The sequence below is a fragment of the Seriola dumerili genome, unplaced genomic scaffold, assembly GCF_002260705.1.
Source record: "Seriola dumerili isolate Sdu_G_001 unplaced genomic scaffold, Sdu_1.0 BDQW01000160.1, whole genome shotgun sequence".
Taxonomy (NCBI): domain Eukaryota; kingdom Metazoa; phylum Chordata; class Actinopteri; order Carangiformes; family Carangidae; genus Seriola; species Seriola dumerili.
Window position 1 is genome coordinate 180,638 of NW_019174415.1, and position 21,323 is coordinate 201,960.

The following is a 21,323-nucleotide window of genomic DNA, read 5'->3' on the forward strand; positions in this document are numbered from 1 at the left end:
GAGAGGAGAATAGAGGAGAAGAGAGAACACGCAAGCCTCCAGTATCATTAATATTTTAATGGTGAACACACTCCAGCGATCACCTCCATTTATGTCAATGAAGTGAGTTTGTATGTGCATGTTTGGGTCGTGGCAGCCATTCTTCAGCTCCTTCCAGTCGTGACGTCCCACTTGAACCGCAGCTTATTTGCTGATGCCAATGCCCTTAATTAACATGCAAGGCCCCTCTGACGGCCCACAGGGACAGAGCCCCAACACCTAGACCCACTCAATAGACGCCAGAGTGATTGATGGCCTTTCCTTCCTGCTCCTGCTCCAATTTGAGACCCATATCAACCTCTCTCTTTCCCAGGGAGTCATCGCTCCTCCACGTCAGCTTCTTTCCATCTACCCACAATCCATCACTCCAGCTTCTCCACACACATACACACACATCTTGTCAAGAGATGCAAGAGATGTCCACCCAGGCTCCCAGAAACCCCTCATTCTCTACAGGGTCATTATGGCAGGAGTTGTGTCTCCACTCCTCTCTGACACCAAAGTCATATGTCACACACACACACACCCACACACACACACACACACACACACACAAGCACACAACAGCACACACAGAATTACACACATAGGTTTAGAAAAACCTTAAAAACCTCACTTCCTTCTCTCTACTCCCATCTCTCGCTTTCCCTCTCTTGCTCTCTCTTACATTAGCATTGTTAGGCACACCTGCTGTAATCCCTGTCTTCCTGACGGATTACTCCTCCCGTTCCTCCTATAGATCCCCTCCCTTGCCCCAACCAGCCAATAAATCTCCTCCCGATAAAAACCTCTCTCTCTGGTCTCAGCCGTGGCGGGCAGCGATGTGAGGTGCTGCTGATGTTCGCTGATCTTACAGGGCTGAACACAGCAGGATGCTGGCACAGTTGGTGTCTGCCTGTAGCTCGTCTATCTATTCAGACTGCAGGCAGCAGAAGACAGCACAGACTGTTTACAGTGAATACATTTGAATACTGCTTTTTTTTTTCTCTGGGGCAGCTGTTGACATGTCTGGCAGAATAAATGTATTAGGTGGTAAATTAATCTCCCTTTAGTTATTTCAGGATCAATATCATACTTTATTCAAATAATTTACATTGACAGAGACACATTTATCACGTTCCATGATTATGATTAAAAATATTTCTGTAGCTCAGGTTACCAGATTACTTTTACTCACAAATTGATCATTTGCAAACAGATGCAGGTACAAACTAGTAAATGTGTTACTAGGAAAAGCCCACACATTGCAAAGTGTAACAATGCTTGACCCAGATTGGCTAACAAAACCAGGTACTCCAATTCAAAGGATATAAACCTGATGACTGGAATCTTTGGTGGGAATGTGTCATTTTAACTTAACTGCTTGGATCATTTTAGTAAATGATCAGCGAGGGAACCCAATCGAGTCTAGTTTGAATTACTCTGAACAATTCAAATAAAACCAAATCCCAATGTCTATTGGTCTGTAAGTAAGTATTTTCAATATCAATGAATCTGCTGCCCGTTAAGCTTAAGCATTTCATAGATAAACTTCTAGGAAATGGTGAAAAATCATCACTTTTTCCTAAAGCCCAAGGTGGCATCCTCATATCTCAGACAAACAGTCCAACACCCAAAGATATTCATGTTTGCAATTTTGCTTAAAATTTAGCTTAACAATTATTTTCTTACTTCCCTCTAGTGGCATCAAGCCTCACAGATAGATTTTTGGTAAATTACAGTTGCAGAAATACTGTGTGTCTGAGATTTCTGCCTGCAGCCAAAGACCTGGTACACTTGCAACATTTTTTCTAGAAATAATTTCCCGGATAATCCACAGAACATATCGATTGTTTCTTTAAATAAATATTCACAGCAGAAGTATCTGCATGCTAGATACCACTTTTTTGTGATTTTGTTGAACAAACCCTTTACAGAATTCAGCAAATAAGAATGAGATAATGAGAGAGACTGCACTTTACTGTGCTGCATTTGCATGTGCATGAAACATAATGATTAATGGCACATGCACCTAATGAGGTTACATGCATACAGTATGATGAAACTGCACTGTGCCTAGAGCTTGGAATAACTCTACGCTAACTCGACACCAAATCCCTACACTCTCCCACACACTCTCTTTATCTCTCTCTCTCTCTCTCTCTCTCTCTCTCTCTCTCTCTCTCTCTCTCACTCACACACACACACCACACCACACCACACACACAAACACACATTAGTAAGTTACATGAATGGGGGCGTCTTATTGAAGTGACATCTCACTGAAGATTTGTCTCAGTTGAGAATATCAGCACTTCTGTCCAAACACACACACACACACACACACACACACACACACACACACACACACAAACACTCACACAGCAGTGTGATGTATAAATGATCAAGAGCAGAGAGAACAGCAGGACATCATCTTTCTCCCTCTCTCGCCCACCCAGAATCCCTCATTCTCCCCCTCATCCCTCGTTCCCCACACACGCGCTCTCTGTCTTTCCATCTCGCCCACCCACCTATCTCTGCTCTTAAATATGTAATGAAATACAACGAGCGTTGACACATGGGTACTGTGTGTGCCTCCTCGGCTTGTTGCCCTTCCCTCTCTCATCTGCCACACTGTATGTTTGGAAGAGTCACAAAGCTGTGCGAAGATAAACTGGGGTTATGTGTGTTTCCCTCTTTTTATAGTCAAACACCATTTTCACCATTAACTTTGTAAATCTGTGCAGTTTTCTTAGAATTGATGCAGAGATCCAGAGGATGAATCAAACTGAGGCAGAGCTGCAGCTTTAAACATCAACTGTCTGCTCAAATCACACAGGCAGCGCCCTGTGCTGCGTACGCCGTTTAATACACCGTAGACAACAGTTTTATTTTTATTTTCGACTTGATTTTGTCCTAGTTCTTTGCTGCCTGGGGCAATATCGGTGATTGTGTGTGCATTTCTGTCTGCCTGTGTGTGTAGAAAGACATGGAGTATGTGTCATGTGGTACCAGAGATGCACCACTCCTCCTTCGCTGCGCCCTCTGGCCCCGGGTGCTCATTTTGCTGCTCATCTTGGTGCTGTAAACAGGTTTACGGGGTAGAGAGGTAATTACGCACAGACATTCCACATTAGGCCTAATAGCTGTGGGCCATGACTAATTCACCAGGTCGCACAGGGGCATACCCTGTTCTGTTGTCACATAGCCTTTAACTACTCCAGTGCCACTGTGGAAGAAAGAGGCTTGACTGGTATTGCTTTAAGTTAGTTACAAATTAGCACCAAAATCCTGAACCTTTTCCTCAGTGTGCCACTTTAATTACATTATATTAATAATTCAACATTTTATGGAATATGCTTAATTAGTTTCTTGCCAAGAGTTAGATGAGAAGATCAATACCACTCCGATATCTCTGTGTTAAGTTGTGACTGGAGCCAGGAGGCAATTAGCTTAGCTTAGCATAAAGACTAGCAGCAGTAAGCCTGGCTCTGTCAAGAGTTACGTTAGTTAAGTTAAAGAGTACACTTAACACCTCTAAAGCTCATTAATTAACACCATGTGTCTCGTTTATTTGATAATTACACAAGCAGAAATGTAAAAATAACAATTTACATTGTGTGCGATTTATGTGGTGTTACCACAATAACTATTTCTTGGTGAACAGTTTGAGCAAAACGCCTCCTAAAACCATCAGATGTTATCTTTATGTTTGTTTTATATGGATTTAACAAATTAGACACAACTAGTGAGCTCCTGAGGTTTAGGTTGGTGAATTTTTAAGATAGTTATGCTAAGCTGCTATAAGCTAACTGCCTCCAGCTCCAGCTTATTCATACTCAACACACAGACACGAGTGTGGTCAATTTTCTAACTAAAGCTGGATTTACAATCAACACAAGTGAGAATCCATCTTGCCAGGCTCCATGCTATTTGCTTGTAGCCGAACTACAGTGGTTCAGAGCAATCAGCGTCCTCTGAAGGAGGAACTACTGGCAGCTACGGGCATGTCTCAGGTGTGACAACAAGTGAGAAGCGACTGTTCGTTAACAACAATAGTTGCTCCTGAAGAGGTTAGCATAGATGTTGCTATAGCATCGGTTATATCATGAGGGAGAGTATTTCTTCATTGAAGGGAGAGTTAGGAACAGTCCTTAAGGCTTTTCTCAGTGGAAAAGATGTTTTCGCTCTTCTCCCTAATCCCTTTGGCAAGAGTTTGATTTATGAAGTGGCTGGTAGTGACAAAAATGGGAAAGATGCAGAATCTGTGAAAGTGTGATAGACGGTGATAGCCAGATGGTTAATCCAATTACCTTACCTCAAGTTTAAGGTAATGAAGCACAGTGTCACCATTACATACAGTATCCACCAGAGAGCCAAGTCAAGTCACTTTGATCTATATATGATTTATATAAAAACTTCAAGATGCACACCACTGGAGGAATTCTTCTTCTGGGACAGTCTGAGTAGGCAGAAGTAGCAGTAGTTAAATGACAATATGAAGAAACAGAATGGTAACGTTCAGCCATTTAAGTACAAAGATGTATGTCCAATGTATGTGTCTCTGCCACACATTTTTAATAACTGAATGTAAGGGATCCTCAAGAAATATGTCTTTATGATATGTTCTTATGTTTAAAATGAATATTTGCCAACATTTTTTTTTTTTGACAATAATGACACTGGGCTCAAATATCAGTTATCAGTCAGGCTCTAATTAAAATACTGGATATCCAAGCATGCAAGTGCTATAGACACAACAGTAAATACCAGGTAGTGGACACTTACACAGCATCAATAGTGTTGTAAAACTAAGCCAATTTCTGTCAGCAGCTCTGTACAGTCCTATTAATGGTTCTGTAGAGTGTGTAGTTTGCATCTCATCTTCCTGGTTTTATCTTTATCTTTTATCTTTTATTACCTTTTTTATCACCATATTCTACATTCCATAACAGTAAACTACAGTTAACTTCAATCTTGAGCAGCATTTGCTGTTTTCTGCAAACACAATTATCAGCACTCAGGTGTGCAATTTACAGTTCCTGCACAGCAGTGTATTACAGTGTTTATTGAGTTTAGACTAATGGAAATGGAAACAGAATACATGCAGATTATGAGGGTCCATCCACAGAATTTGAATTAATATAAATTCATTTGTGACAGCAGAAGTGTTCCCTTTTTCTGCACGTACAAAGTGCGCTTTAGGGTGGATTTAGCTTCTTCTATTAGCATTCTTATAATTGTCATGAATATGATTTTAGCTCATACAGATTAACTTCATCCTGATAATACTATTCAAGTTCAAGCAATTGCAGAGTGTTTTGCTTTACTGAGAATGATTTCATGCAGCACCAAGTTTTTAAGTAAGCTTATAAAACTAAATCTCATACAACTGCTGCAAAAAAACAGAACGAATGGAGGGAAACAGCTGCTAAATATAAATATACCTGCCAATTGTTTTGTTATTCTCTTTACAGTGTGATGAAAGGGCTTTCCTCTAAATCACTATCCAGCTGTTGTTTCCACTCTAGTGTTGCTCTCACCTGTCACACTTGAATCTCACTGTGAAACTGGATCTGATACTCACATCCATTTTGGCCTGAAGCCAGAGTCACAACACTGTCAGCTATCATAGAATTACCAGTTCAGTTACGATCAATAAGTGTAACATAATTCCCTGTGTGCACAAACACTGTACACGCACCTGGCCCCCACAAACCTCCCCGTCTTACTTTCTGCTGACGGGAGAGTCACAAGAACTTCCCTCTCAGACATTTCTAATCAGCATTTGGCACTTACAATTAGCATATGTAAGTGCATTAGCATAGCGGCCCACACTACCCAGACACTCTGTAAGGCTGTTTGATAATTGAAGTCTGTGTGAAGTGTGTGTGAAGTGTGTGTTTGTGTGTGCGTGTGACAGATGGTTTGGAGAGGACACGAGTCTCTACTGAGTGATACTGGAAGCTGCAGAGAACAAGAAAGTACAGCAGAGCGGGCTGGGGACTAGTTACATTTATGTTGTTTTCACAGCCGCTGTTTCTAAGCCTCTTTTACTGCAGCTTTTGTAGGACGCTTTAGTTTTATTACACCATTAAAGCACCCGAAGATGCATATTGAAGTTTTTTGACACTACGTGAATCTAAATAATATCATATTTTCAGTGAAAGTCGTGGCAGTATGACAAACACTTATTGCTGATGTACCTCCATTTCTCAGCCTCTTTAGTTGTTAAATGTTGTAATTTTCTCTTTTTTATGCATGACTGGTCAGAAAGACACAATGTGGCATCATGTGGAGTGAAACATGAAGCTAATGTTTATTTCACAAAAATGATGCATTCATATTTTGTGTTTTAATTCATTATCTTTATTAATGTATGTAAATATAACATTGGGCTTTGTTGTATGATTTTTCTTCACACGCTGGAGGTAGTATCTTTATTGGGAGGAGGTCCAGGTGGAAACAAAGTTGGTTTAAAGTGTCAGTGAAAAAAAATGAGTGTGCGTTTTGCATGCAGAGGAGCATTTTGGTCCCTAACTACAGCTCATCATAGATACAAGCTGCATCAGATCTCAAATATGAAAGGGAAAAATCTGGTTTTGGTTGCAGTTTCTCACATTTCCACCAACGCTCACAACTTATATTTCATGCAGAAAACCATTATAAGAGACGGAAAGACTCCGGTTTCTTAACCAACCTCAGCATCAGTGGTCTAGTGTTTTGCATTACAGAAAATGTGTAATATTTATAATATAATGACATCCTCTTGGTGGCTTTTTTCTAAACATACAGTCCAGACTGTAAGTATTTGGACAGTTACACATTTTCTGTTCCTCGGGCTGTCTGCTTCAGCAAATTCAATTTGAAATAAAATAATAGATACTAGATTGACGTAGCAAGTCTCAGCTTTAATTCAAGTTTTACATCAGTATAGAAGGAACATGTGAGAGATACAGCCATTTTAAGACATAGTGCCCAAAGTTTAGAGGTTCAAAATTAATTGGACAGATACATAGAGCCATAGACATCAGCAGTGACTTTGTATCTTGCCTGGTGATGGTCCCCCTGGTCTTCACTGCTGCCACCTTCAGCTCTTGCTTGTTATTGGGTCTCCCCTGCCTTTAGACTGCATGCGCAATCAGATGGAGATCAGGTGGTTGACTAGCCAGTTGAGGATATTTGATGCACCTCTTCACCCTGAAAATATCTTTAGCCGTATGTGTAGGGTCATTGTCCTGCTGAATGATGAAATGTCATCCAATGAGTTTTGATTTGGCTGAGTCTGCCACATTCTGCAAATTCTGCAAATTCTGCACAACTGCAGCCTGGTCTTTCCTTCTTTTTCTGTTCTTTTATTTATTTATTTATTTATTTATTTTATTTTTTTACCAGGGGTTTGCAATTTGTGGTGAATCCTCTGGGGTTAAATCATGAAGGCCTTTCTTGATCATTGACAAGGAAACATGTATACCTACATCCTAGAGAGCATTCATGACTTGCTGTGCAGCCATAAAGGGGTTTTTCCTAACCATGCAAGTGATTTTCCACTCATCTAAAAGACTTGCTCCTCAGTCTGCCAGCTTTTTTGCCGTTTTCTAGTTTTCCAGTGCACACCTGCTTTTTGGTTGGACTGCAACAGTGGAGCCAGCCCTATAAACATAAATGTCTCTGACTGACTGACTGGATGAGTGATTACACCATTGGGCAGCCGAATACCCCGTGACTGAGTGATAAGGTTACACCATTTGTCTGCTGGCCAAGTGTTGGCACGGAAAAGCGACAAATCTAGCAACTTTTTTGGACAAACCCTAGCTACTTTCCATAGAAGAGAGCTGCCAGTACTGCCCTGCAGGCGAGAGGTACACCTCCATATGTGTCTAATCTGTTCAGCGAGTTGCAGAGAGGCAGAGCAGCAGTTTGTTACTCAGACGGAGGCTGTGCGCTGTATGAGAGACCAAATGAGATGTATATTCTGTCGCTTCTAATTTTCTCTCTGAATGAATCATTTTATGAGTAAATATAGCTGAAATCACAGCACAGCCGTTGTCCTTAACTTATGTGAATGGTGATTTTGTCAGGCGACGTCGCAGTTATAAAATCTAGAACTTAACAGTGCAGCTCGGAAATGGCTCGGAAGTGACTGCTGGTCACTATTTCATACTTGTTCTGTTGTCTGACAACAGAATGAAAACATGTAAATGAGAACAGCTTTGTTGGAAATTCAGCTGTATTGAAATACTGTATATGCGAGCACAGAGAGTAGGAGAGAAGCAAACAGATAAAGGGCTGAAATCAGCAGAATGCAAATACAACACAGTGACACCAGTTGTTTACGGTGGTTCCACAACAGTTTTCATCTATGTCCTCAATCATTGACCATACACAGTCAAGCCAAATACTAGGTTTTGACCTAGTCTTGCTGAGCCTCATTATTATCTTCTTCACTTCCATGGCCCCCTCTTTACTCCTCACACTGTCAGACAGCTCCACCTCAATCTGAAAGGTAACTCTCAGCTCTGAACCACGTGTTTTAATGTGCAATTTCACCGCTGTTAGTTAAAAGGGCCATATCACCCACACAGTTCTTTCAGTATTGATGTATACCCACTCAACTCAAACGCACAGAGGCACAGATCCTGATGATGGTTTGTCCATATACTTATGGCCAATACTGCGTAACTGAAATCCAAAATGTGGGAATGCATCAAGCAATGATTATCACAAACTGAGACCATGTTTAAGTGTGCAAGGGAGTGATTTTTCCTTCAACTGATCATATGCTAATGTTACTACGACACACACAGTGCTGTCAGAACTGTCGATGGTGGGGGACAAATGTCGGAGCTGCGGATGATAATGGTTCTGTGCGACATTCTCAAACCCAGTTCACCATACATCTGCAGCCGTGACCTCATTTAATCTCAGAGTTGTACGCATCCTCTCCAGCCGAGCCCGCCTCACAGCCATCAGGATCAAAGAGAGATTGGTAGTTGTGAGTCAGTTATCCTTTATTCAGCTGTGGAAATATGTGAAGCACAGAGAGAGGGATAGAGAGAGAGAGAGAGAGAGAGAGAGAAGGGATCACATGAGTGGTGGGAGTCTTGCTTAAACTCATCCCCCTGCTTTGGTGCTCTCATACCTTTCATCTCGTGCCTCTTTCTGCCACTCTCTTTCCTCTCCACCTCTTCCTCGGCCATCCAGTCTCCACTGGGCCTCACACCTCGCTCCCATTCCTCTCTTACACACTTCCACCTTTTCATTTTTGACTTTCTGGCCTGCTGCCTTCATCACTCCCCTATCTCGACATTTTATCTATGTATCGTTTCTCCTCACGTTTCTGCCAAAAACCCCACGTCTGAGGTTGTTTGTTGATTCACTGTCTGTCTCTCTCTATGTCAACCCCTCCATTATCTGAGGTCGGGAGTCACTGCTCCTTAATGCCAAATAAAATCCACCAACTCTCTCTCATCTTTTTCCGCTCTGCCTGCCTCCACGCTAAGCCGCCTGATTTGAAAGATCTGTTTATGTGTGAAAGTGTGTCAACACTTTAGTTTTTAGGATGTTTTCATGAAGAACACGCTGAGAAGTCAAATGAAGAGGAAAATTACTACATTTGTTCTTCTTCCTAATTTGGTTAGCAAACAGACTGCATTGCAGCCAACATGTAGACAGGTGCCAGCAGGGCACTGAGGTCATGTCCTTGGTAATATTTCTGGAAATTTTACTATTTATATGTAAAGTTCGCATTCAGCAATAAGACACTCATTAATGGATGATTTAACTTTTTTTGAGACAGTTTCTGTCTCTTTTGTTGGCAAAAAAAGTGAAAGGATTTTAGTGTTCTCCACCAGAATAACAAACCTGGCACCAGAGCATAATGTAGGGAGAAAAACATGTAGAATATACACAAGAGCTAAACAATTAAATAAAATATGTTTTTTTTTTTTTAAATATTCTAGAAACTGTACATAGTTACATGTGTCGCTTGTCAAAAAATATCTAAGGTGTGAGCGGTTTTTGTGGGACAAAAATCCTGGCTACAACCCTGGCTTTTGGTTTGGTTATTCTGCTGAGTCTCAGTTGGTTGAATATACACACTTTCCATCATCAACTACATCATGTTGTATACAACTAAACTCACACTTTAGTTGTTCTTATTTACAAAAGCCCGTTTCTTTTGTTTGTCTGACTACTCAATGATTATAAACTAGCGCTAAAACGCTAAAAGGGCAAACACATAAATATGACAACACCAGGTCTGTTTGATTGACTTTACTGACATTTTAAGCGAGTGATCGTATGCAAAGTTAGAGGCACCAGGAAGATGGCTTATTAACTTTACTGCCGGAGCAAGATTAGAAATGCTGGCTGAGCATTTACAAAAGGCCAGAAAAGAGAAATAGATGCATTTCCAGATATAAGACAAATGAGGTCATTGTGATGACGACAATAAAAGGTGGGAGTCTGTTGTGGGTTTGAATCAGCTGTGATGACGTTCTTCTGTCATTAACAAAGCATTTGCAACACTTTCAGCCTGTCTCTCACAAGAAATGGGCTGTAAAGTTGAAGAAAATGGAAGAACATTTTTTGGGCCATTTCCAGTTCCACCAAAGTGACTGACTCTGAAAAAAGCAGAGAGTTTGAACTTGAAATGGAGCAGATGGAAATAGAATAACGAGTAAATGGACTCAGCAAAAAAAAAAAAAAAAATTCATGAATGAAATTCAAACACCAGAGAAACAAAGAGAGAAAGAGATGCCTTTGAAACCGCCAGACACATTTACATTTGCCGAGTGAGAGCTTTTAGGCAATTTATACATGTGCTGATTTATCTATCTATGATTTATCCTAGTGTGTGTGTGTGTGTGTGTGTGGGTGTGTGGGTCTGTCAGTCGGTGTGTGTGTGCATGTGGGCGACCACCGGCTGTTTGGAGAGCAAGTCGAAGCAGCAGTTCTAAAGGTCTGACTCTGAAGACTCCCTGTTTGAAATAATCTGCCAGCTGCTACCACACACACACACACACAAACACACACACACACACACACACACACACACACACACACACACACACGCACACACACACACACACACAGGCTGCTTCTCACTAAGTGGATCATCAAAGAATCAAAGCCTGTCAATGTTTGAATTAGCCCTCTGTTTTTTATTCAGGCTGTGGCTCCTTTGTAGTGCTCCCCATAATACAGTGACACAGTCTATATGGAAGAGTGCAGCGGTGACGAGTTACACTGTTACACTGCTGATATGAATCATTCTGTGCTGCGTCTTTTTCTTCTTTTTAGGGGCTTTCTCATGTTGTGGAATAAAAAAAATAAAAAGAAGAGTGAGTAGAACGAGAGAGCTGGGGAGCAAAAGGAAGATTAAAGAGCGAAAGCAAAGTGAAGGATGAAAGAGATTTTGTGTGTGTGTGTGAGAGAGAGAGAGAGAGAGTACGAGTATGATAGCCTATCTAATAGAAAAGGTGTGCTGTGTCATAATGTAGTGGAACGGTAAGCCACTGAATCGAACACTACACAGAGCTGAGCTCCAGTGCACACATACAGCACACACACACACACACACCTCATGGAAAAACAGTGATTGAGGTGAAAGAGCATTGTGTCAGTTTCTGAGTCAGTATGCTGTGTATTAACATTTCTCTTGTTTTTTTTCCTCGCCTTTTCCATCCCACCTTCTTTCCCTTTTCATCTTTGGCTGTAATACACTTTTTGCATCCTTTCCTTTTTCCTGTCTCTTAATTTCCCATGCCACTTTTTCTTTTTTTTTTTGTACAACTCATCTGTTGTTTCCTTACTATTTCCTTCCCCGCCCTCATTTCTTCCTCCTTGCTTCCTTTCCCTCATTTCTCCCACCTTCCCCTCCCTCTGCTTCCCGGGACCCAGAGAAAGGTAACTGCTCTGCACTGTGTGCTCAAGTGTGATCATGCTTCTCCGTTGTTTACAGTAATCGTTGTGTCAAGCTCACCCCACCCCCGTCGTATAATTACATCCGTCACTAAAGGCATCAAATCAGTGGCTTTGCTTCACCCAGAGTCACTGTTGCTCTTTACAGGAGTGCGGCAGCAACTATTGAAGGTCTAAATCATTGCTGTTAAATCATCAACGGGACACTCTGGCCACAGGCTATTTCCTATTAAGAGTTGCATGCTGTTTTATAGCATTTTGATCCCCCAGAGAGGGAGCAGAAGTCATAAAAGACCCATTTGTGGTATGCGAGGCAAGGCCACTCATGCTGCTTCGGTGACACACTGCTCAAATGTCCCTGAACGAAGTGCACTGGACGCATACACACACACCACGGCACACACACTCATCGTATCGTATCGTACTTCCCTGTCTGGCCACAGGCGGGAGGTATTATCGACCCAAAGTGTGTGAGCACACAATTAAGCAGAGGAGACAGGCCGGATAATGGACTCATAAACACAAAGAGCCCGCTGTGATAAATGCCGGCTGTGTTTGCCATATTTCTGTTTGCGTCTATGGTTAATCTGAAGCGTACACTGTATATATGTGTGTTTGTGTTTGTATATGTGTGTGTGTGTGTGTGTGTGTGTGTGTGTGTGTGTGTGTGTGTGTGTGTGTGTGTGTGTGTGTGTGTGTGTGTGTGTGTGTGTGTGTGTGTGTGTGCGCGCGCGCGTGTGTGTGTGTGCGTGCACGAAGCTATTGAGCCGCATCTGGTGACACTGCCATCCAGCTGGCTTTTCTGCATGTTCCAACTCCCCATACTTCACTCTGCGTTGTCTGTTTACTCAATCATTTCAGTCCTGGCTGGAAACACAACCTCCTACCTTTTGTTCTGCAGCTTGTCTCACCTGTTAATGAGGGAGAAATGTATCTATCTTTCATCTTGTCTGTTTCAGTGTGTGTGTGTGTGTGTGTGTGTGTGTGTGTGTGTGTGTGTGTGTGGTATCTCCCACATGCAGCTGTGTTTCATCTCCCACCCACTCTTTGCATTAAGTTTCCTTCTCGGTGGAGCTTCCTCTCTCAGTCTCACCCTCATCATCCTCCTCATTTTTCCCTGCCATGTGGCACCATTGTGAAGCTAGTGGGCACGTAGTTTCCCCAGGTACCGGGACACACATCTGCCTCCCTGTATGCCTCTGTGTATGTGTGTGTGTCATTGTAGCCAAAATTGGAAACCACCATTTTCAGTGAAGTAATGACTGAGGACAGAGAAACCTGTTGTTTATGGAGCAAAAACTTCCAACACATCACATGTTAAAGGGGCTTTAAGTAATGTATTCGTCAAATAAACTTTTACTGGTGAACAAGGAATTGCAGCAACAGCAGTAAAGTTTATATCAGCTTTTAAATGACACAAATAATGAAGCAACGTTTTCACAATAAATGAGTGAGCTAATTAGAGCACAGCTCCAACAAGAAATGTCTAGAGAAGAAGTAAATACATCATGATGCAAAATGGGGTAATAATAATTCTCTTGTCATTTGTGTTTTGTTTTTTTAAACTTATGCATGAAATGTCTTGCAACGTGTTTTGGTGGCTCGTTGAACAGCTGACAAAGCAAACAGGTGCAAGGAGAGGATTGGAAAGTTTCTCTTTCACTGCTGGAGCAGATGAGAATAAAATGAGGGCTGAAACAGTGGGAGGGATTTCAAATGGAACGTAATTAAGATATTTCCAGACGCTGCTGATAATGCCAAAATTGAGCCGAACAAACCAAGAAAACTGCAGGAAATGTAGAACACAAATTGGAAATCGTATCCACATATTGGCCTTAAGCCGGTGCCCTCTGGGAAGAAGTGTCTCATCACAATATACAGCAATATCCAAAGGTGGCTCTCGCAGGAGGAGGAGGACATTAAACGGATAAAACCCTCATATAATATATATGGAATGAAGAAGTGTTATGAGATGGAACAGATATCATTAAGGCAAAATTGCACATTTACAAAAAGATGGAATCCTGTGATGGATCTATTAATGCAACAAGGTTATTTTCCATGTATTGTATTTTCTTTAATCTAATTAGCGCACAATTATTCTCTCCTCCTCCCCCTCCTCTTACATATGTGCTACATGCTAAAATACTGAAATTCCCTTCCTACTGAGGGAACAACTTGCATATTTTTTCTTGTTTTTTTCCTCCAGTAGTTAATTGTGATATTCGTCATGATTTGTTCTATCAGTTGTCTTTCCACATATAATCATGAAAGTCAGATGGCAGCTGTGAAATGTGGAAAGAAGCTTGTGTAAGTTGCTGATGTTTGATTTGTAAACCAGCCACCAGGTAAAGCTGACAGTAACTGTATTATGAGAAAACAAAGATTCTTACTTAATGCCCCTTTAACAAAGCAAAAACGTTTCGTTCCTCGGCTGCTGAGGCGCATCAGGCTAAATGCTTGTTTCTTGACTGTATTAGAAATTCATGTGTGATGACACCTGTGTGTCTTCTGTCTGTGCTTCAGGGACTTTGCCTACGTGGCGAGAGACAAAAACACGCGGGTGCTGAAGTGCCACGTGTTCAGATGTGATACTCCTGCCGCAGCCATCGCCACAAGTCTCCACGAAATCTGCTCCAAGGTGGGTGTCATCACTGTCGCCGCTTCTGCATGAATGAGCTTATCTGCTGCTCTGAAACAAGCAATCAAGCTTTAATCAGGGCGACTACTGAAGAGAGAGGGGAAAAAAACCTCTCTGCTGATGCAGTTATCCAGTTACTTTTTAAGGTTGTAACTGCGATGATACTCTACACTAATGTCCATGAATGTTATACAAAACTAATGGCTAGGAGGAGCAAAACAGTGCCCTGACAAGATTTCTGTTATCTTTTACTGGAGAAGTAAGAGCTGAGGAGAGAGAAGTTTTAAGAATGTTTACAGTGAGGACGAGAGATAAGATGCAAAAGAGTTTTCAGTGTGTGTGTGTGTGTGTGTGTGTGTGTGTGTGTGTGTGTGTGTGTGTGTGTGTGTGTGTGTGTGTGTTTTCTGTCAATACTTCTGTCCCTCAGCAGCTACCTCTGTTACAAGAAAGAGACATGGTGGTGACAGTGAGCTAACCCTTCTCAGGGACAGGGAATCACAGATCTTTAAAGGTGCAAAGCTGCAGCATAAATAAAACTCACACACTTTTCATACACACACACACACACACACTCTCACTCTCTCTCTCTCTGTCTTTCTCTCTCTCTTTCACACATACAAACACAACACACACACACACACAGACAAATCAGTAATCTCCTCCTCTCCCAGGGCGGTCACTTAGTTTACTGCTGAGATCAGATACAGCAGGTCCGGGTCTCCTCACATGCAGCTGCTTCCTGGTTGTATCTTGAGTGAACTTTATGTAGAGCAAAAGACAAGAAAAAAAACAAAAACAAATCAAACTTTAAAAAGGAATTTAGAGAGTTTTTATTCTCAGAACAAGTTAATTGGTAATGCATTCCATCAATCAATCAATCAATCAATCAATAGTCAATCAGTCAGCAAACAAAATCATCAGAAGTTTCTGGCAGCAGATTGACATTGCACTAGAAGCAGACGTGGTACTGAGACCTCTATTCTCAGTTCAAAGACCCAATTTCCACCAAGATACGAGCAACTCACTTTGAGCTGCTTCATCTGAGTTAACCTCCTGCCTGTTTGCACCTCTCCTCCCACATGTGTATTGTGCAAGCTGCACTGGGCACCATAATACCACACTGACCGGCAAGGTGAATATCAAGTGAGGAAAATGCTTGCACTGATTGTTGCAGCACCATGAGAAGAGGGCCACAGTTTTAAACATCTCGCTTTGTACATGACTTTGCGTGTATGCCAAACACACTCATTTAGATGTGTTGTCGATCAGTCCTTTCAGTGTCTGAAAAAGGAAATCATAGCCCCTTTCACTCGGCGGAAAAATTAGCAGATCCTCACAAACAGATTCTCCAGCCGGGCTCCATCAGGGTCAGTGATGACATCCCAGATCGGCAGGCCTGCAGCTCTGCCAACTGAGCCTGCGGCAGCTGAAGCTTCAACAGTTTGGCGAGATGCCGTTGAAGCTCTGTCATCCTACATAGCACCGATGATGTCTCTGTCACTGAGGTTCTGTAAAAGGCAGAACAGTGGCTAAAGCTTTGTCATAGTTTTCATCAGCAGCTGAATCTTCCTCACTAGAACCTGCACTGTCTCCATCATACGGTCCCGTAGTATCTGAAGCTCTGTCACCTCCTGACTCTGTGCCAGCTTCACTGTGAGTGACAGAATCCTCCCTTTCATGTGGGTGGTCCAGGGAGAGCACAGTCATAAATTCAAGGGCAGCATCTGCATAAGAGCTGGTGTCCATGTCATTAGCCAGGTGAGTAATTGTGACACTCCTGTGCCTTAGCGCTTGGCTGCGAGCGATTCTCTTTTCAGTATCCAGATGAAGCTACCCATTTGGTATACTTAAAAGTGCTGACTTCAGTTATTGGGTGGCTCAAAGTCACCTCTGGAGATCTGTGCGCACAGGGCTGCATGTTCACACCAAACTTCACTTTGGACACTGAAAGAGCCAAACCAAAGTGGGTTTACTTCACCCTGAAGGGCTGCTCTTTGTGGATGACAAGAATAATATTGTCAGGTGTGACGTCTGTATGAAAGATCCCAGTTCCCTTTCAGGGCTTCTACTGCCACAATTAACTGAGGTCCCAAAGACTCCATTTTAAAGGCCAGGTATGAAAGGTCTTGCATTGTCCGTGAATCTCACCAAGTTTCTCTTGAACAGTCTCAAACATTTTTAAATCCAAACACTTTTGCCAACTTTGCCAGGAAGGTCCAATACAGCTAGTTAACATGCTTAAAGCAAGATGTCTTAGCATTTAGCTCGAAACACCACCGTGCCTAAGTACAGCCTCACAGAGCCGCTAGCATAACTTCAGAATCTGGTTCATCCATTCAGTGAATAATCTTTCAAACCCAAATTTTTCATTTGTTTTTTGTTTAAAACAAAAAAGCCCAGTTGACCTCGTCAAAGAGTTTTGTGTTGGCACTAGTTGTGTAACACATTAAACGACCAACAAGTGCCATAAAAAATGTCTGACTTCAAAGAATAGGGTTGATGATATTCACTTATTTAGAAACACACACACACACACACACACGTCCTTGTGTACACAAAGAGAATCCAGTCTGTCCTCAGGCCAGCAGTGACCTTGTAAAGGATGAATCTACCTGGAAATACAGATCTTGTTCCTTAGAGGCATGTTGACCCATTTAGTGAGAAATGTTTTTTTTTCCATTAATTTCCTCTTATCTCTTACCCCAAACTAAAGGAAGAGTGTGTATCTATGTATCTGTGTATCTATGTATCTATGTATCTGTGTGTGTGTGTCTGTGTGTGTGTGTGTGTGTGTGTGTGTGTGTGTGTGTGTGTGTATGTGTGTGTGTGTGTGTGAGAGAGAGAGCGAAAGAGAGACTGTGCCTCTTTACACTGCCTATTTTAAACATAGTGGTAGTTTTGTCTTTACTGCAGCGGAGAAACTTGGTGACCTGAGTCTTGCAGCTGAGCGGGCTTCCTTTGTGTGTGTGTGTGTGTGTGTGTGTGTGTGTGTGTGTGTGTGTGTGTGTGAGAGAGAGAGAGAGAGAGAGAGAGAGAGAGAATATGTGTGTATGCATGCGTCCTCTTGTATGTTCCCCTGTGAGCAGAGTTGCAGACTCACCATAGACTTTGATTAATGACACCTACAATTAATCAAGTATCTGTAGTGAGAGAGAGAGCAGCGGCTCAGTGCAGGGGCCATGCAGACTATTTAACACTCTTCAAAGAGTGTGCACACTGCAGCAGAAGGTCAGAAGCGAAGCAAAGAAAGAAAGACAGTTTCTTTTTGGACAGATGAATTTAAATATATCATTTGAAAGAGAAGGGTTTAAATGATGAGAGTATTAATCTATATTTTTCTTATCATCAACAAATCCCATGAAAACATCAAAACCAAAACTAAATGGATCAGACTAAAAAGTTTCACCTGTGTAGCCTGTGTGCTTTCACTAGTGCGCCAAATCCACAGCTTTACATGGTTCCCAACATATACACTCTTTACTCCTGATTGAGTAGCATCTCCTTAAAACTACAGCGCTCTGCTGTTTTAGGAAATTAGTCAGCTGTTGAAAAAAATAAACTGTATTAACTGTACACTGTAATATAAACTGTATATATCTTACAGTCTCAGTAGAGACAAATGTGCCACAGTCAGGGCTGGGAAGCAGGTAAATATTGAGAAAAAACTAGCTAAACTAACTACTTTAGTTTTTTTCATGGGATTAGCAGACTGTAGATACAGGATACCACTGGCCATAGACGTTACGTTGTATTATTTGTGTGCTGCAGATGGGGTTCTTCACGAAAATAATTTTTTGCTGTTCATTTCTAAGATAATCTAAGATTATTTGACCCCCTGTTGCGTCCACTTTCAATCATATCTTTCTTACTCCTCTCTGTCCATTCTGATCACTTTCTTCTTCTTTCCTTTTTCTTGCCCCTCTTGCATTTTCTCTTTTCCTCCCATTCTTCTGATATTTTATCCCCCACTCTCTTTAAATTTTTCCTCCCCCCTTGTTTAGATTATGGCTGAAAGGAAAAGTGCCAAGGCTGCAGCTGGCAGCTCCTCCCAGACCGGCTCTGATGTACCCCTACAAGGTACACACACACACACACACACACACACCTTCTCTTTTTCTTTGAGTCTTGCTCTTTTGTAGCTTGTGAGAGAGAATTGAATTTGTCAGTCCTGTGCTATCTCCCCTGCTGTGGTACCTTGTGTCACATTACAGCATTCCTCTACATCTGAAACAACGTATGTTTTTTAAAAAAAAAAAAGACCTAATCGCCTCAGGAGCAACTGTGAACATTTTTTAATAGAAAAGATAGCAGTGTTTGGTTCAATTACACACAGATAATGCTGACTCTACTACAACCTCTCTCTCCACAATCACTGAGCTTTATCCTCGCAATACTAATTCTATTCACTGTTTCCCATTTCACTAAGTCCCAACGCTTGTTCCTCTCAGTCCCAAGTAATTATAGGCAGAATAAGAAAAAGCGCCAGCACAATTCATCCTCCACTGTAACTTCAGCCAGTGTGTGTATCTGCTGAGCACTGAGGAAAGGAGCTTCAGCATCAGAATATAAAAGAACTATATCGGCTCTTCACTTACAGAGGCAGTCGACCTCATTAAAACGCAATTAGTGTTTCTTTGAGGCGAGGCCTGGTGCTCCATAGTGCCCATCCCAACCTCAGGATCAAAGACCTTATTGGTGAAACATCTCTCACATCTTTTAAAGCTATAACATGCTTGAACTTGAAAAAATGGTATCCAGTGAGAGGCATTTCCTTTGCAGTGGATGAGGTCTTACATCCACTGGCTTTGCAGTGAATTGAAAACAGGTCTTGCTCTCACCTGGATTAGATTTCTTCAGGGTAGCTGGGAGTGCTGAATCCTATGTTGGGACACTTTTGAGGAGCTTAGTACTGAATGTTTTGGGATTAGCGCCAATGCCAGGATAATGGTCGTGCTGTTCTCATCAAATCTGGCCTGTCTGTGCTCTACTTTAAATATGGAATTAATGTGTGACTGTTTTCAGAGAGATACTGGGGATTTTTTTCATGGAACACACTGATGAGGTGAAGTTGTCATATGTGTGCTGGTTATCTTCAAGTTAACACCCCCTGAAAATCTTGTTTTTGCTGACCTCCATTAGTTTCTCTTCCCACCTTGCTGCAATGATGTACAGGTGTACTCCAGGACACTGTGACATCACTGTTGGGTGTGGTTACAGCACACTTATGACCACACCCAACCACACACCCATGTGATGCTGGATGTGGTCAAAGGAGAAAAAGGCTTGAAGCTTTCAACCAGTGCAGACAAAGAAACATTGCTCTTCAGCCTAGTGTTGAGTTACTCTTTAAATTTAAATTTAAAACGATTATGATCTTTCAAATTATTCTGATAGCAAATTTTTGTAAGACGAAAAATCAAGGCAATCCCAGTGAAAACTGATGCCTTGCATGTCTCATTACATTTTAAAATTGTCGCTTTAATATGAGCAATATGTAATTTACCTGTGTGATATATTTTAGTATCTGACTTTTTGTTATCAAAGAAGGTTTTTTTTGTGAGGGACAGTGACAGCGGAGAGATGATAAGAAATGAGGGGAACAAAGGTCAAAGACACCAGGGACATTATGACACATAGTCAGCAGCTGCAGCTCCTTGGTGCCACCAAATCAAAGTTTTCATAAAACAATTACAAACTGCAGGTGTTGTTATATACTAAACCCACTAAACTGGATATGTACAATGAACATTTAATTTTGACAGTCTCAGTTATTACCACTTCACCACTTTGAGTCTTTGGTGCCCGTTTTATTGTGTTAAAAGAATGAACATTCTTTAAACCGCGTGGTTTAACTTTTGTCCAATTTTAGTTTTTTGTATTTTACCGTTAGAAATTATCTCAAGCTTGTAAAGTAAACTGTGTGGTGTGTTAATAACGAGGTCCTGGGGTAAAAGATGTTAACCCCTGCGCTGATTGAAATGCAGGTGAGACAGCATCTTTGATCATCGTCAGTCACTGTCTATGGCAATCTTTTCTGCCCACAGGCCATTGTGTAAACAGGCACAGCTGGGCTTTCTTGCAGAAAATATCCAGCTCTCTGAAATCCTGCATGCCTGTGCGTGAACATATTTTTTCATGCCCTAATCATATCAACAGCACCCTTAAATATTAAAATATTCACTAGTGTTTGTTTATCTCTCTAGTTTAAGCCAATTATCATGTGTGGACTCTTTTGGAACTTTGTGTTAGATGTTGCCGTGTGATTAAATTCCCGGTGGGCGATCTGTGTGTGTTTGTTCAAATGTGTGTTTCTGTGTGTTTTCTCTGCAGAGTTTCCCATGCCAAAGACTGAGTTGGTGCAGAAGTTTCATGTGCTGTATCTGGGTATGACATCTGTGACACGACCTATAGGTAAAACTGAACCCATGTTGAAATCCATACGGACATCATAAGACATGCTGCGTTCTGTAGTGAACTCCTCCACGCATTGTCTTGCTGTTCAGACTTCTGTGTTTTGTCCTCAGGTATGGACATCATAAACGGGGCCATAGACAGCCTTGTGTCCTCCACAGGCAAAGAGGACTGGACTCCTGTCATACTGAGTATTGCAGACACCACTGTGGCTGTGATCAAAGAAAAGGCAAGGGGCTTTCGGTTGCTATCCTGAGGACTTACAAATAAATAAAATATGTGAATGCTCTTATCAGGTATAGAGGAAGATCTAATAGAGCTTTGATTC

At 41.7% G+C, this 21,323-nt stretch overlaps 1 protein-coding gene across 4 annotated transcripts in view; it reads left to right on the forward strand.

Annotated features, from left to right (window-relative positions):
* LOC111226440 (amyloid-beta A4 precursor protein-binding family B member 2-like) overlaps nucleotides 1–21,323 on the forward strand; it is a 40,729-nt gene that overhangs the window by 16,590 nt on the left and 2,816 nt on the right. For 3 of the 4 annotated variants that reach the window (XM_022751587.1, XM_022751586.1, XM_022751589.1), the window contains 5 exons: nucleotides 11,923–11,928; nucleotides 14,470–14,584; nucleotides 18,586–18,661; nucleotides 20,915–20,995; nucleotides 21,109–21,224. In XM_022751587.1, the coding sequence (XP_022607308.1) occupies nucleotides 11,923–11,928; nucleotides 14,470–14,584; nucleotides 18,586–18,661; nucleotides 20,915–20,995; nucleotides 21,109–21,224 (394 nt within the window). The remainder of the gene's footprint in view (nucleotides 1–11,922; nucleotides 11,929–14,469; nucleotides 14,585–18,585; nucleotides 18,662–20,914; nucleotides 20,996–21,108; nucleotides 21,225–21,323) is intronic. The other variant, XM_022751590.1, reaches the window with a different exon arrangement.